General features: G+C 43.1%; 2 protein-coding genes and 1 pseudogene across 2 annotated transcripts; 1 reads left to right on the forward strand and 2 right to left on the reverse strand.

Annotated features, from left to right (window-relative positions):
- Positions 1-107: 107 nt before the first annotated feature.
- On the forward strand, positions 108-9,986 carry LOC131674784 (UDP-N-acetylglucosamine--dolichyl-phosphate N-acetylglucosaminephosphotransferase-like; annotated as a pseudogene).
- Positions 1,325-6,513, reverse strand: LOC131674782 (beta-1,4-mannosyl-glycoprotein 4-beta-N-acetylglucosaminyltransferase-like). Its single transcript, XM_058953607.1, has 4 exons — positions 5,745-6,513; positions 2,885-3,332; positions 2,382-2,823; positions 1,325-2,302 (listed from the first exon to the last, which is right to left on the reverse strand). Exons 2-4 carry the CDS (start codon positions 3,044-3,046, stop codon positions 1,602-1,604), a joined length of 1,305 nt encoding a protein of 434 aa, XP_058809590.1. The 5' UTR covers positions 3,047-3,332; positions 5,745-6,513; the 3' UTR covers positions 1,325-1,601.
- A 1,143-nt stretch (positions 9,987-11,129) lies between the features above and the next one.
- On the reverse strand, positions 11,130-14,042 carry LOC131674783 (mitochondrial import receptor subunit TOM70-like). Its single transcript, XM_058953608.1, has 8 exons — positions 13,674-14,042; positions 12,903-13,076; positions 12,626-12,833; positions 12,405-12,543; positions 11,972-12,326; positions 11,681-11,905; positions 11,385-11,605; positions 11,130-11,309 (listed from the first exon to the last, which is right to left on the reverse strand). The coding sequence occupies exons 1-8, from the start codon at positions 13,899-13,901 to the stop codon at positions 11,144-11,146; spliced, it is 1,716 nt and encodes a 571-aa protein (XP_058809591.1). The 5' UTR covers positions 13,902-14,042; the 3' UTR covers positions 11,130-11,143.
- Positions 14,043-14,078: the final 36 nt, after the last annotated feature.

The following is a 14,078-nucleotide window of genomic DNA, read 5'->3' on the forward strand; positions in this document are numbered from 1 at the left end:
TGCATCAGCATTAAGCATTACACGTTTGTGCACGGTTGATTCCGGTATTTAATTTTTGTAGTTTTTTACAGGTGATAGTTTATTAGTAATTATAGGCCATATTAAAAATGAAACAATCGGTAATTCCGATTTTTCCGCTGTGTGTTAATGTCGTGACGTCAATTTTTATGTATTTTTTAACTGTGAGATTGATTCCGAGCTTAATGAAGACTTTTATTCAAGCTAACCTAAGTGGCATCGATATGAGTAAAAAAGAACGAATAAGAATGTAAGTAAAAGCTGTCATTATCAGCGTTGATTTTGATAGTGATTAGAACAGATATTTTATTGACAAATTGCATTCGAATCGTTGCTTTTACAGCGTTATTGTATTTTCAGACCAGAAGCTGTGGGGTGTAGTTTGTGGATGTACTTTTTTAGTCACTATGTTTATATTCATTCCCTTTCCATTTAGTAAACATATTTTCTACAAGGAAAGCTTCCCACACAGTGAGGTAATTTAAAAAATTTTATTGCTAAAAATAAGCTACTTCACAAAATAGATTCTTTTTCAAAATTTTTGCAATCACCTTTATATTTTCATTTCATTTAGATTATCGGAAATGCTTTTTACTTAAATGAATGACAATCCTATATTTGTAAAATTTACAATAACAGATTCTTGTAAATTTAAAAACAAAAGATATTAACTGAAGTTAATTTAAGTTATGTTAAAATCAAAAAATATATATTTCCATTAGCTTTTTCTGATACTGGATGATATAATTTTAATATCAATATTGAACATGACCTAAAAAACCTGAAAAGTATACTGCAATCATTAGATTTAAAATTGCCTAGTTTGTAGAGTTCCTGTCAGCTCTGTTGTCAATCTGCTGCATGGTGCTGTTGGGTTTTCGCAGATGATGTGTTAGACCTACGATGGAGGCACAAAATCATGTTACCAACCATAGCTAGTTTACCTCTACTGATGGTTTACTATGTAAACTTTAATTCCACAACTATAATAGTGCCAAAGCCTTTTAGAACACTGTTAGGAGATTCTGTTGACCTATGGATATTTTATTACGTTTACATGGGAATGTTAGCTGTCTTCTGCACGAATGCCATAAACATATTAGCTGGAGTTAATGGTTTGGAAGTCGGTCAAAGTCTAATAATAGCCTGGAGTATCCTCATCTTTAACATTGTGGAATTGTCCGGCAAATTATGGAAAGCTCATCTGTTCTCCATGTATTTCATGATCCCCTACATAGCCACGTCGCTGGCATTGTTCAAGTATAACTGGTGAGTAAGAAATGAGTGAGATTGAGGGTTAATTTAATTGAAAACGCTTTTATTAAGTCAATAAAAGATCTCGTAAATACAAAAACAATGACACAGTCTTGTGAGAACACAGTCAACGTAAGCTTTCGTTGGTCTGTCGGAAAACAAAGGAAAACAAGAAAGAAGGATCATCATAAGCCGCCTAGAACGATACGTCGAACGTAATTTGGGGCGCGTGCACGTTATCACAGTATTATCAATGGGGTAATCGTACGGTAGTAAGGGGATAAGGGGGGAGAGAGTTATAGCACATACACACTGCACACTTGCACACCTCAGTAGTAATCGAGCTTGGCATAAAAGTTCTCCACGAGCCAGTCGTACTTCCAGGTTTTATTGGTAACAGTATCGGGTGCATAATACGACTCTCTCGATCTGTAGGCTCTAAGCAAACTAGTCTTCTCGTCGAACCACATACCACTGCCAATGAGATCCTCGATAAATGGCACATCGACACTGCGCTCGATCACCAGTTCACGAGTTCGATTCATCTCTCGCAGCGCCACCAGCACATTAGCCGGACCTTGGCAGAATTGACAGTACCAGCCGCCGTAGTGATTCAAGTCGCCGATAACCAAGCCCAGAGTATCCCTCGCTTGTATCTCGTTGGTCAGCTCCTTCTCGAGAATCAAAGAGTTGAAGCGATGTGCCTCGCGCATCAGGCCGACGGTGCAAGCGCCGATGGTGATGGTTGTTTTTTGCGGATGCTGCCAGAAGAAACCGAAGACCGACCAACGCAAGCGGAAGCCTATCGGCTGCGGCCAACCGTCGTACACCTTTAGGAACATTAATGCGCGAGCGTTCAGTATCTGCTCGGCGTCCGTCGTCACGTAGATGTCGTCGTCGCGGATGTTCTTCACCATTCTCTTCACGTACTCCCACACGTACTTGGAGATCACTCGTGGTGGTTTCTTCAGCTTGGCCGACATGTTCACGTACAGGATCTTGTCTTGCTGCTTGGCCAGGAAGCCCTTTGCTGCAACAACCACAGACGCGCTCTTATCCTCTCCACCGGCGATTGTTCACATCGCGCGCGCGCGAGGCGCCGTACTCACCCAGCTTATGGCGGAAGTTGTCCTCCGCGGAGCTCAGGTCGCAGATGACGAACAGATCGACAACCGGATACAACTCCTCGACGATCACCTCGGCTATGGCAGAATTGTGGTCGCTCACGTAAAAGGTGTGCACGATGCGTCTGGCGAGCTTACGCCTCGATAATTTCACGTTCTGCTTGGATGCCATGATAGCGCGCCACACGACTTCCGGCTGACCGCAGTCCGAGCCGTGCCAGCCTTGGTTGCAAGCGCAGCGCCGTTCTTCGACTTCGTTCGTCGCTGCGTTATCCAGATCGTCACGCTGCATTTGACGCTCGTCCACGCCGCTGCGCCAGCATTGGGTGCGATTGTACGCGTGGAAGAGCTTGAACGTGCGCACGTCTCTGAGGCTGGTCTCGCCGGTTATTATGTGCAGTTCGCGGCTCTTGTTCTCGTAGTATTGCTGAAAAAACAAGTGAAACCGTTGAAAGCTGCGATCGCCAAGCTTTCGGAGAAGCTCCTACCTGAGGCGCCTCCATGTCCACGAAGCTGACGCCGTCCCTTCCAACCGGAGCACTAAGATCGGTAACGTGCGGTGTCGAAGTAACATAAATCATAACAATGAGCACCTGCAGCACAAGGAGAGTGTAGAGCAGCGCGAGCTTCCAGTCGATTTTTGGCTGCATATTATTGTCCTTGTCGACGTTGTTACTCAACGTCGCTGCTGTGGTGGTGGTGTTACTGCTGCTTGGATTAGAGCTCGTGATATTTGGCGATGACGACGGTGACTGCTGAGCGTTGCTGCAATCGGGCGAGTCTTCATCGCAGCTCTCGCTGTAGTCGTTCCACTGGCGTGCGCCGATCAAAGCAACCCTTCGTCTCGTTGCCTGTTGTCGCTGACGTCGTGATGATGGTGTCGACGATGACGGCGCATTTAGTGATGGGCCGAGCCTCGACCGTCGTGCCGGACATCTGCAAAAGCATCAACGTTTCATTGCTCGACTTGGACGCGATACAGTACACGTGATCAGTGACACGCGCGACTATCGCGATACTTGATTATTAGAACGAGGTCTTTGTGATACGTGATTCGATAGACTGTGCACTGACTTGCTCTCGATGTATCTAATGGTAAATAGAATGATCGCGAAAAGACGCCTGAAATATTCTATACGTTTAAACTGCTGCATACGCGGTAGAGAGGAAGTTGCGAAATTTTTTTTTATGCCAGCGTTGCATGACTCTTCAAATGGAATGTGCGTGCCGAGAAATCATTGGAATCGGACGTCAAAAGGAAACCATTGAACACGAAATTTTCTGTGGCTTCTTTGATGCTGCCCATAATTACTACATACGTTTCAAAGCATGACTGCCTTTGAATGATGTTAACGCACGAGCATGCAGACATAATGTATGATAATTGATAATTCAGTCAATGAAAAAGAAAAAGGAAAAAACAGTTACGTGCCTTATCTGTCGCAAAAGGAAGAAACCGAGCACAGGCGTAATAATCGACCCCAAAGAGAGAAAAAAAGAAAAGAAAAACCGCGCGAAGAGTGCTTCAATCAAGAAAACAATGCAGGCGAGCTTCTTTTTTAAATCCAATTTAACAGCTGGTTGGCAGAAGCCGCGAGCGAGAACAAGCGGCTCAACCCCAATCCATGCTAAAGTATCACACGAAGGAGGAGCGACACTTGACCGCGCGACCGACGATAATAGTGCACAAGTCGTGTAGCCGCTCGTCTCCAAGTCGACTGTGCAGTTGCTAAGCCCACACACACGCGCGCGCGTACACACACATGCATACATTCACGCGCGAGACCAACCAATCAATGTGACGTCACCGCTCCATATATATTTCTCGCCGTGGCGAAGGAAAAGAAGGTGATACGGTGCACACGCGATGCGCAGTGAGGGGCAGGGGGGGGGGGAAGCTTCTGTCATTAGGCTGTCGACACTTGTTGACTTTCTCTTTTTCGGAGCTTTTTGAGATTTTTGATGTATTTTCGAAAGCTTCTTGGCGATAGCGTGAAGTTCTTTTGAAAGAATATCGAAGCCGAAGTCTGTTCATTCGTTCGTCGATCATTGCCGACAAAGTTGGACTCTGATCTGACATCCGGCTAAACGTCAACCGACCAAAACTCATTTGCAATTCATTTCGCTTATGGAAAGTTGGTCGATTGACACAGCGATCGCGTAGCACCGCGTTCGATTGCAAATCATTAATGAAGCCCGCCCCCTCGGCGCAAGTAACAATCGGACGAATCGCGCCTGGAAACAAACGCCCGATGTAAGTAAAACAGAGTATAGATAGCACGAGAACGCACGGCTTATTTATAGATAGAGAGGTTTACGCCCTGAAGCTCTAGGCAGCTCCGGAAATGTATAATGCACGCGCGGCCGGGGCGATCTTTCCTCGGCTGAACTAGGCCTAGAAAATGAAATTGCAATCGACCTCGACCTCTGCGTATGAAAAGCAGGTCCGCTTGGAAAAAGCGAAAAAAAGAAGCAAAAGGAACGCTCTGTCGCGAGATGATGATGGTGTTGTCGCTATGCTGCGCGGAGAGCTGGTGTGTGTGCGCACCCGGCCCTCGTGCGAAGTCGGAAAATCGATGGGGCTCTTCACTTCACTTCGGCTCTCTCTCTCTCTCGCTCTCTCGCTCTGAAGTTACCGTGCGCGCGCGTTGCTGTGGCCATCTTCGCGTTTTCGACTCGACATTTTTTGCCCGTGGAAAATGGCTTTGCATCTGCCATACTTGAAGTTCGGTCGGCCGCTTCGCAGTCGCGCCTGCAATTCGAATGCTCGACTTGGACGGATGACGCTCGAGCCGCGCGCGACCGTAACTTCGCGAACCATTCCGCAAAGGGGCGAGCGGCCCCGCGCCGCCGAGCGACAACGGCAAAACGAAGTTAGACGGAACAGGACAATGCGCGCCAGAGCTGCAGGTCGTTGCACGCGGAAAGAGTCGCGGCGACGTCACGCGGAACACCTGAGAGAGGGAGAGAGAGTTTAAGCGTGGAGTGCCAAACAAAACGCCTCCGCAGCCTTCGCTGTCTCAGTGTTTTTCCCCCTTTTTTTCATTGTGAAAAGCGCAGAGTTGCCGTCGAGATAACAACAAAAAAAAAAAAAAAAAAATATACAAAGAAAAAAAAACTACTGCGTGCCTCCCTTTCATTTTCGTTCCGGTGAAGTAATTAGAGGATCTCGCGGTCGAGAGTTCCTTCACCCCGGGAGAGGCGAGATTGATTGGCAGCGCGGAGGATACTCGGAAAAACACGCGAGACGGAGAGCTTTGTTTTTGGGGGAGCTTTCTTCTGGCGACTCGGCCGATCAGTTTGGAATTGATCGTCGACAGAGGCGCACTGGGTCGGAGGTTGACTTACCGGGCGATGAGCCGCGAGCTGCCGTGATGTTGTTGACGACGAGGCGCGGCCTCGGCGAGACAGCGGCCGCGGTAGCCCGCGAGCAGCCTCCGCAGTCTGTCAATGCTGCAGCCTTGTGGATCTATCACCGCGATCTCTCCGCCTCCTCCCCCATTCCGGTCGCTGGCGGCTGGGGGGCCCACTCTTCTCGTTCGCTCGTCTATCGCGGCGGCCCGGTTCGCGCGAGGCTCGGGGGCCCGCGAAATAAAAGGGAATTGGGCTCTCCTTGATGGCGCGAAAACCACACCCGAGGCTCTCCGGCTGCGGCGCGAGTTAGCTCTCTGTCTCTCCGCCTCTCTTTCTCTGGCCGTGTGCACGAGCCTTCGGCAAAAGGCTCCCCTCGCGGTTGTTAACGGCGACGACGACGCCGCCACCGCCGCAGCCGCGCGCACGCGCTCTCGCGTAGCAGTGCGGCGGGGAAGCGGGCGCAGGTAGCCGCCTCCCGAATTTCGAACGAGCTTCTGCCCGCGGATGGATCTCGGGCTTTTCGGGGGCTTTTCTTGGATCGCAGCGCTCGAGCGTGCCTCGCTGGGCCCGCTCGTCCGTCTCGCGTTCGTCGGTTTCGCCGAAGCCGGCTGGTGTGTCGTTGGGATCAACTGCGACGAGTGATCCCCAAGGGGGCGAGCAACGCCGGACGGAGCGAGGGTTCGACAATCAGCCGGCCGACCATTGATTGAGCGTGGACAGCGAAAGCGCAAATTCGTACGTACGCCCGAGATCGAACGGCGGGCCGAGGACGCGCCTCGCGCGGAAAGTCACGCCGGGTATCTATCGACGATTCGGCACTATCTCGGAGCGAGAGGGTCCTTCCGCGCGCGACAAAAGCTTTTCCTCGGCGGCACAATGGGGCGCGTGCGCTGCTGCTCCAAGTTGCCCTTTTCACAGACGTGTACGCGAGAGAAGAGCGCGGCTCGCCGTCGAGAAAGGGTTGCTCCGCAAAGGGACACAGATAACGAGCACCTATTCAGCTGCAACTGACCTCTCCCAAACAAATTTATGCGCGAGCTTGTTCTCGTTTTCATCGTTTCTCCTTGTCGAAATCGCATCGCCAATGCAGAAATAAAAGGCTGAGCCGCGTTCGCGCTCGCGTTGGGATGGCAAGGATTACGCGACACTCTTTCTCTCTCTCAGCTTAATCGCGATACATACGTCATACTTAGCGGCGCTCGTGGAGGGCAATTGCGGCGTGACTCATCGCTGATTCATTTCCCCGCAGCCCCATGGATTTCTGGACGACCGCTCGCACCGACATCGAGGAAATAACGCATCGACACGCCGAACTGCCGCTGATTGAATTCGCTGGCACGCGCGCGCGTGCCGAGGCTCAAGTGGACTTTTTTTGACTTTTCGCTTCTGGCAGTCCCGCCTCGTCGCATGAAGCGCGGGCGGATCGTCTCGTCCGCGCGAGCGAGAGCGTATTTTGCCTTTTAAGAGGCTTAAAATAACCGGCAGCGCGGGCCGTAATCGCGCGCAACCTCCGAGCATCCATTCTCATTCGGATTACACGCATCTTTCGAGCGACAATTCCAGTGTGCGAGCTTTTACCGTACGCGGGCATAGATTTTGAAACCGTCTCGCGCGAGCGGAAAAGAAAAAAAAACAAAGACGAAGGGATCTCTGCCACGCGCGACGTGAATATCTTATTGATGCGATACGTGAAGGATCTCGCGCTAGGGGGATCTTCATAGGTTGAGCATTTTATTGTTCGGCGCAGCGCTACAAATTCTTTTTCTTCTCTCGCGAACTATGTCGCTCAAAGCGTTTTAACGAATATACAGACGCAGGACACGCGACTTCCTATCACTCTCGTTGTCGTCGTCTGCGGCGGGCGTTTGACGGCGATTGCTCCGAGCGACCTTTATTTTACGCGAGATTTACGATGTACCAGTGTTTGGTGGTCGATTGGCAGGCGTGTTTGTTTTGCAGATAACAGTTTGGTCGGCTATTCCTCAATTGTTGTTTATTTCCCTCGGCAAGTTAGACTTTGTTGTTTCATTTCAGTCCAGTGAAATTTGTTGTTTCGTATACCAATGTGTTTGATACGTCGCGTTGTTTCGTTACCACGCATTTCACCAACGCGCGTTATCGATGAAAATACCAGTAAAAATTTTACCAGTACGACGTTTCATTTCGCGTCGATCGAAAAATGACCAATGTATCTCTAACAGGCGCGCCTTATTACCGTGAAAATCATGAATTCAACCGACAGCAGGCGCATGCTACGAAAAATTGCCGCGTCGTTTGCAAAAGTGCACTTGCCGTTTAGTTCATCTTTGCAATTCTCGCGTAAATTAGCGCGGTTAATAGCGACACGAGTCGACTTTCGCGGCTAATTGACAAAATTATTGTGTCAGTCGACAAGTGACGCGGAATGCTTTGACGGCACGGTTTCCGCAAATCCCTACATCTTTTATTATTTTCTTTCTAGAGCGCGACGCGCAGAAATGAAATAAAAGTAAAGAGCACATGTGCCGCAACAGATCTGGTGGGCACCGCTGTCTCCCCTTCATCATATAGGCTATTTTAAAAAATTCTCTTGCGGATGCGTATGCCGGCTTTGCTTCGTCGATAAAAAAAATTTAAAAAAAACGAAACTAATAGCCAAAGGAAAGTCACCGGTGTTGGTTTTTCGAATCTGCCCTCGTCGTTACGTAGGTGTAACAACCTCAACTAATGCGTCTGCAATTGTATACTTTCAACAAAATATACTCACTTTCTTTTCATAACGTCGCATTGTCAATCAGCCACTTCATCCTCAACACACGTTTCTCTTCAAATTCACCCCTTCCAGTGTGTTCAGAGCAAAGCGTCAAACGACAATAAAAATCCTAAGAGCGCGCGTACAAAACATGTATGCCTGCACTACGAGCGTCAGCGCTGTACTGTCTGTTCTCCCGTTGCTTAGCCATCGGAGGAACGAACAGCTGCCCCTACTCTTTCTCTCTTTCTCTCTCTCTCTCTCTCTCTCTCTCTCTCTCTCTCTATCTCTATCTCATTCCTTTTCATCCCGCAAGGAAATCTCCGAATGAAACATCTGCTACTCCTGCGTAGGGGATATATATATAACAGGTGATGCGCTTTCGGTTTCGCTCTTTTTTTTTGCGCAAGACACTGCTTTATTTTATATGTACATCGATTCGGCTATATACGCGCGGGAATGAGTTTCTTTAGTCGACGTAGAAAAAGAAATTTATTAATTGTACTTGCGCGTCCCACTTGAGAAACTATCGTTCTCTCGGTAAAAAGAAATCACTCGAGTATTTGAAAGACACTCAGAGTATCTCGTTCAAGTATCGTACAATATAGGCACGCGTACGGGAATACTGTATCATGTTCACTAAAGGGGCTTACGCTATAGCCGTAGCCGACTTTATACAAGTGCAAAAGACGCGACAGATTTTTTTTTATTACAGGTATCCGTCAAAAGTGTTCGTCGGCGATACATTTTGCTATTTCTCGGGTATGACGTTTGCAGTGGTTGGTATAATCGGCCACTTCAGCAAAACGACATTGCTCTTCTTCATTCCCCAAATACTAAACTTCCTGTACAGCGTGCCGCAGCTGTTTCATTTGATGCCGTGTCCAAGGCATCGCCTGCCGTGGTAAAAAAATTGAATGTTCTAGCGATTGAGCGCTGAGTGACGATTTGAGGGATTTTCTTTTTGTTTCAGTTACGATGCGGAGGCGGATTTGATGATTCCCAGCGTGATGGTTTTTAAGATTAGCGATTTAAATGTTTTAGGTGAGATATACGTGAATGAAGTTTGACGATGGGATTGTACTTGATGCTCGGTTTTGTATTTTTGTGCAGCGAGGTTTATTATGAGAGTCTTTAAAACTTTCAAAGTTGTTAATTGGAGAGAAGACAAGGATGGTACAATTACTTGTAACAATTTAACGCTAATTAATTTCGTACTGATTGTGTTCGGTCCAATGAGAGAACCGACGCTTTCTACAGTTCTGTTAGCTATCCAGGTAACGATCACTCAAGATTCATTTATTTAGTTCATAAAAATAAAAAGTCGAGTTAATGAATAACAATCAAATCTAAAACTTGATACTTAAGGTTGCAGGTACCGTGTTAGCCTTTGTGATAAGATACCCGCTGGCATCCATATTTTATGATGTTTGAAGAGGCGCTACAAGATAATATCCACTCTTTTCTGGTCTCCAAGTGTGTAGGTATAGAAAGTGGTGGACAAATTCTTTTTCAACCAAGTTCCTTGACACTGTGCTGTGTGTGGAAACAACCTAAGTGTATAGTCGACTTTCAAATTCCAAAGAGTGTGAATAAGGTGATGAAATACTGAAGACAATTTTTTTCCTTTTTGTATATTAGACTAGGGCTAGAAATATATTTATATTTCTTACAAATGTTGAACTCATTTTTGCTTTTTTTCTAATACGATCTGTACAATGCACCGCAGCGGCGTGTTAATATAAATAAAAATAATGACCTTCTTTATTTTTGCAAAGTGAATACATATAATTCAGTTAAACATTTTTGTTGGTCTGATATTATTGAAAATTATCGACAGGAGAGAAAATACATACATCGCGAGTCTTGTAATTTTTTACGTATTGTAAATATGTAATTTTGATTGCTACGTCATTTTATGTAAAATAACAAATAAATATTGTGTAAAATTTCATTCTCGTACTTGCATTATCCTATAATTATATAACACGTTCTTCAAATTTACATTCGTCTGTATTATGACATTTCAGCCTTTGAACTATTAAGGCATATTGACACATTACCTGCGACAAAATAGTTGTTGATCGCAGTAGGTATTATTTACCGTATTAAATTATCTATGTTTCAATTATTATCTCGTGATGAAAAAGCACTTTATACACTTATTAAAGCTTTTAATAATTATTTTAATTTGTTAATAAGTCCAATTCCACACCTACCAATCTTTTGTAAATAATATTTCTTTCGTTATACCAAAATTTTACCAATACAACTAACTACAAATAAATTTTTATATGGTCTCAGTTTGATCGTTTATGAAAAAACAAAATCTAACTAAAATTCTAAACATGTTATATCTATGTAAACGTTATTAAAAATGGTATTGATGTTTCTACTACGCAAGTCACTGTAAACACATTTTTTCGATGAAATCGCTCACCCGATGCCCGTAATAAATGCATTGCTATTTATACATTACAGTTGCAAATTACGAATTTTAAACTACGTGATCAAGTAATCAGTCATTATTCATATTTCTTACAATAAAAAAAACATGAAGCTATGACTGCTTTTCTATCACATTTTGTAAATTTAACCAATCTGTAGTGTTGCAGTCGATTCTTTCAATTTTGATATTTCAAAAATTTTTTATAATAATTTATTATCCCTCTTGCATAGTCTTCATCAGATTACCTCCTAGTCTTTCTGTAACTACCAGTTGAGCTTTTGCTGCATCTCGCAGACTGAAAATATGTGTCAGCTCCATTAAAGTTCGGCCCAAAGCTAAAGCTTTGTCGAAGAGGCTTATTGCATCTTTCAAGTTTGCTCTAAAAAATTTTTAATTAAAATGTACAATCTTCTAATAATTAAATTGAAGTGGAATACTTAGCGATAAATTTTACCTTTGCACCTCGATAGTACCCAAAGTCTCGTAAGCAAACTCACATTTGTCATCAAGTTCTATTGCCTTACGAATATATTCCACTGCTTTCTCGATATCATTGTGCCATTGCAATTGTAACAATCCTCTGTATACTAAAATCGTAGCATTTTTAGGATCACGTTTTGAAGCTTTGACAAAATACGCATCAGCTTTAGCAAAATCTTGAGTATCTATCAGCATCTGTAAAACGATTAAGTGGATAAAATTGCTGTAGTTTGTAAAACACAACTGATGGAATTAACATAATTTATTTACCTGGGCATACAAAGTATAACATTCTGAACAGTCTGGAAATTTTTCAAAAGCTTTGTTAAAGTTGGTCATTGCCGTGTTCATAAGGTTCATATCTTTTTGAGCAACGGCGTAACGATAATCTGCATAACATTTCTGTACATAAGCAACACCGAAACCGGGATTCAGTTCAACAGCTTTTTTAAAGTCTGACTTGGCTTCATCTAATTTTTCCATAAGCAAATGCACCTAAAAGACAGTGTAAAATATTCATTCATAGTTCTTTATTCAGTCAGTTTCTTTGGCAAAACTTACCTGTCCACGATTGTGGTAAATATCACCACAGTCTGGGGCGAGCGATACGGCATTTTCGAAATCGTCGAAGCTTTGACTTGCATTTTCAAGCTGGATAAACATACTTGCACGCTTGATTAGCGCATTGACCTTCAATTCCTTACTAGCGATATCGCTATTTATAACGGCAGATAAATCGTTTGCAGCATTTTCATGTTGTCCAAGAAGAAGATAAAATGTTCCTCTCAACAGAACAACTTCAATCTTGTGCAGCGAATTGTCGTCTGGAGCAAGGCTATTTAGCTCCTCTGTGCAAAACGGTATTACATTATCGTAGTCTTGCTGTTTCAAGGCTAACAGTGCTTGCTTAAACGACCTAAGGAAATAATCAATAAAATTACCAATAATTTTTGAAGATTTTAAAATTCAATAATGTTTTCAATAATTAACTTACGAGTCGTTTTGTTCTTCAACTCTTTGCATTTTTGCCAGAAGAGGATCATTATGGAAGGCCAAGAAATAGGTGGAAATGAAATATTTGCTAGGCATTATTGCTTTCTTTGATGCCATGTGCTCTTGTGCATGTTGTTTACCTAAACAACGAAAATAACGATTTTTAGCAAATGAATTTTTGAATTATGGAAATTTATTATTAAATACATTTTAATTATTTACCAAGCTGTTTCAATACTTTATCTGCTATGTAAAGTGTGTTTTGATTTGAGAAGCTTTCAAGAATACATGCAGCAGTAATGTCTTCCAGTGCAGTCTCTAACTCATTACAAGATTCCATAGCTCGGGCTCTACGAATCATTGCTTTCACATATATTGGTTTTAGTTCCAGTGCTTTTGTACAGTCAGCCCTGACTGCATTGAATTTTTTCTGCAATAAGTTCAGTTCTTAAAATCTGCTTGATACAAGGTAAAAATAACAATAAGTAAAGTACAGTACCAATTTTTCATAGGCAGCTGCTCTATTTTGGTAGTAAGTTGCAAGTTCTTCTGTATTCTCCTTTGGACATGATTCAATTGCTAAGTTGTATTGAGCAATTGCTTCATCATATTTACCCTGATTAAAAAATCCATTGCCTTCAGTTTTGTATTTTTTTGCTTTATCAAGAGGAGTCTAGAAAGAAAGGATATAGTTTTCATTAAAAAATACAGGAAGAAATCAAACACAAAACTGTTATATAACAAAAGAAATAATGGTTAATTGTCCAGTAATGAATTTTTCCATTGGAAATTTTTTATCTATATATAATATTGCTATTAATGAGTATAATAAATAACATGTTGTATATATTTTTATAATATTATGGTTATCAGTTATCACAGGAAAATATTAAATGATTTTTAGATCACAATTCTATATAGAAAAATTGTAAGTTGCTAGTTTTGAATACATATAATATTAGAACACTTGTAACATACAATTTATAAAATGCAATGAAATATATAATGAAACATTGCCTGAAATTCTACTTATATTTTGTACAATATTCTAACAATTAAATAAAATATTGATTTTTTTAGCTTATAAATATATTGTCACTACAAGTATAATGTATAAGCAATCAATATGAATTGAATAACATTGCACAAACAACGTTTTCATTTCGATTAAATAAACTAAGTAAATCATTAAAACTTTTGAACCTGTGAAAAATGCATGAAATAAGAAAAATACCTCGTTAAAGAGAGTGAACAAACAAAAAATCCTAACCTCAATGGTAGTCGCATTTCCCGTCTTAGCTGGAAAATCTCCATCAATGGAAATCTGTTTTTCATCGTTTCCTTTAGCAGACTTTCTACCCTTGCCAGGTTTTTCCTCGGGTTTGTTGATACTATTTTTGTAATACATGTAACCAAGGCCGAGGGCAACCGGCGCCCCGACAACGAGGGCCAATTGCCATTTAGGTAACGAACTCGAAGCACCACTAGTTGATGCCATAATTTCCTTGTGTTAGTTTAGTTACACTTGGTTTAATTTTATGTTATGCTCTGATGATGAGCTTTCTTACTTATTAAAAAAACGACGACGACTATGAGGAGACACACGAGGTGTGCCTCTTACTCTACACGAATTATACTCGGGAGTCACAGATAATTCTGTCTCGCTTGTACCCAC

This window comes from Phymastichus coffea, unplaced genomic scaffold, assembly GCF_024137745.1.
Source record: "Phymastichus coffea isolate CEN01 unplaced genomic scaffold, Cenicafe_Pcof_1.1 PCOF00302, whole genome shotgun sequence".
Lineage (NCBI taxonomy): Eukaryota > Metazoa > Arthropoda > Insecta > Hymenoptera > Eulophidae > Phymastichus > Phymastichus coffea.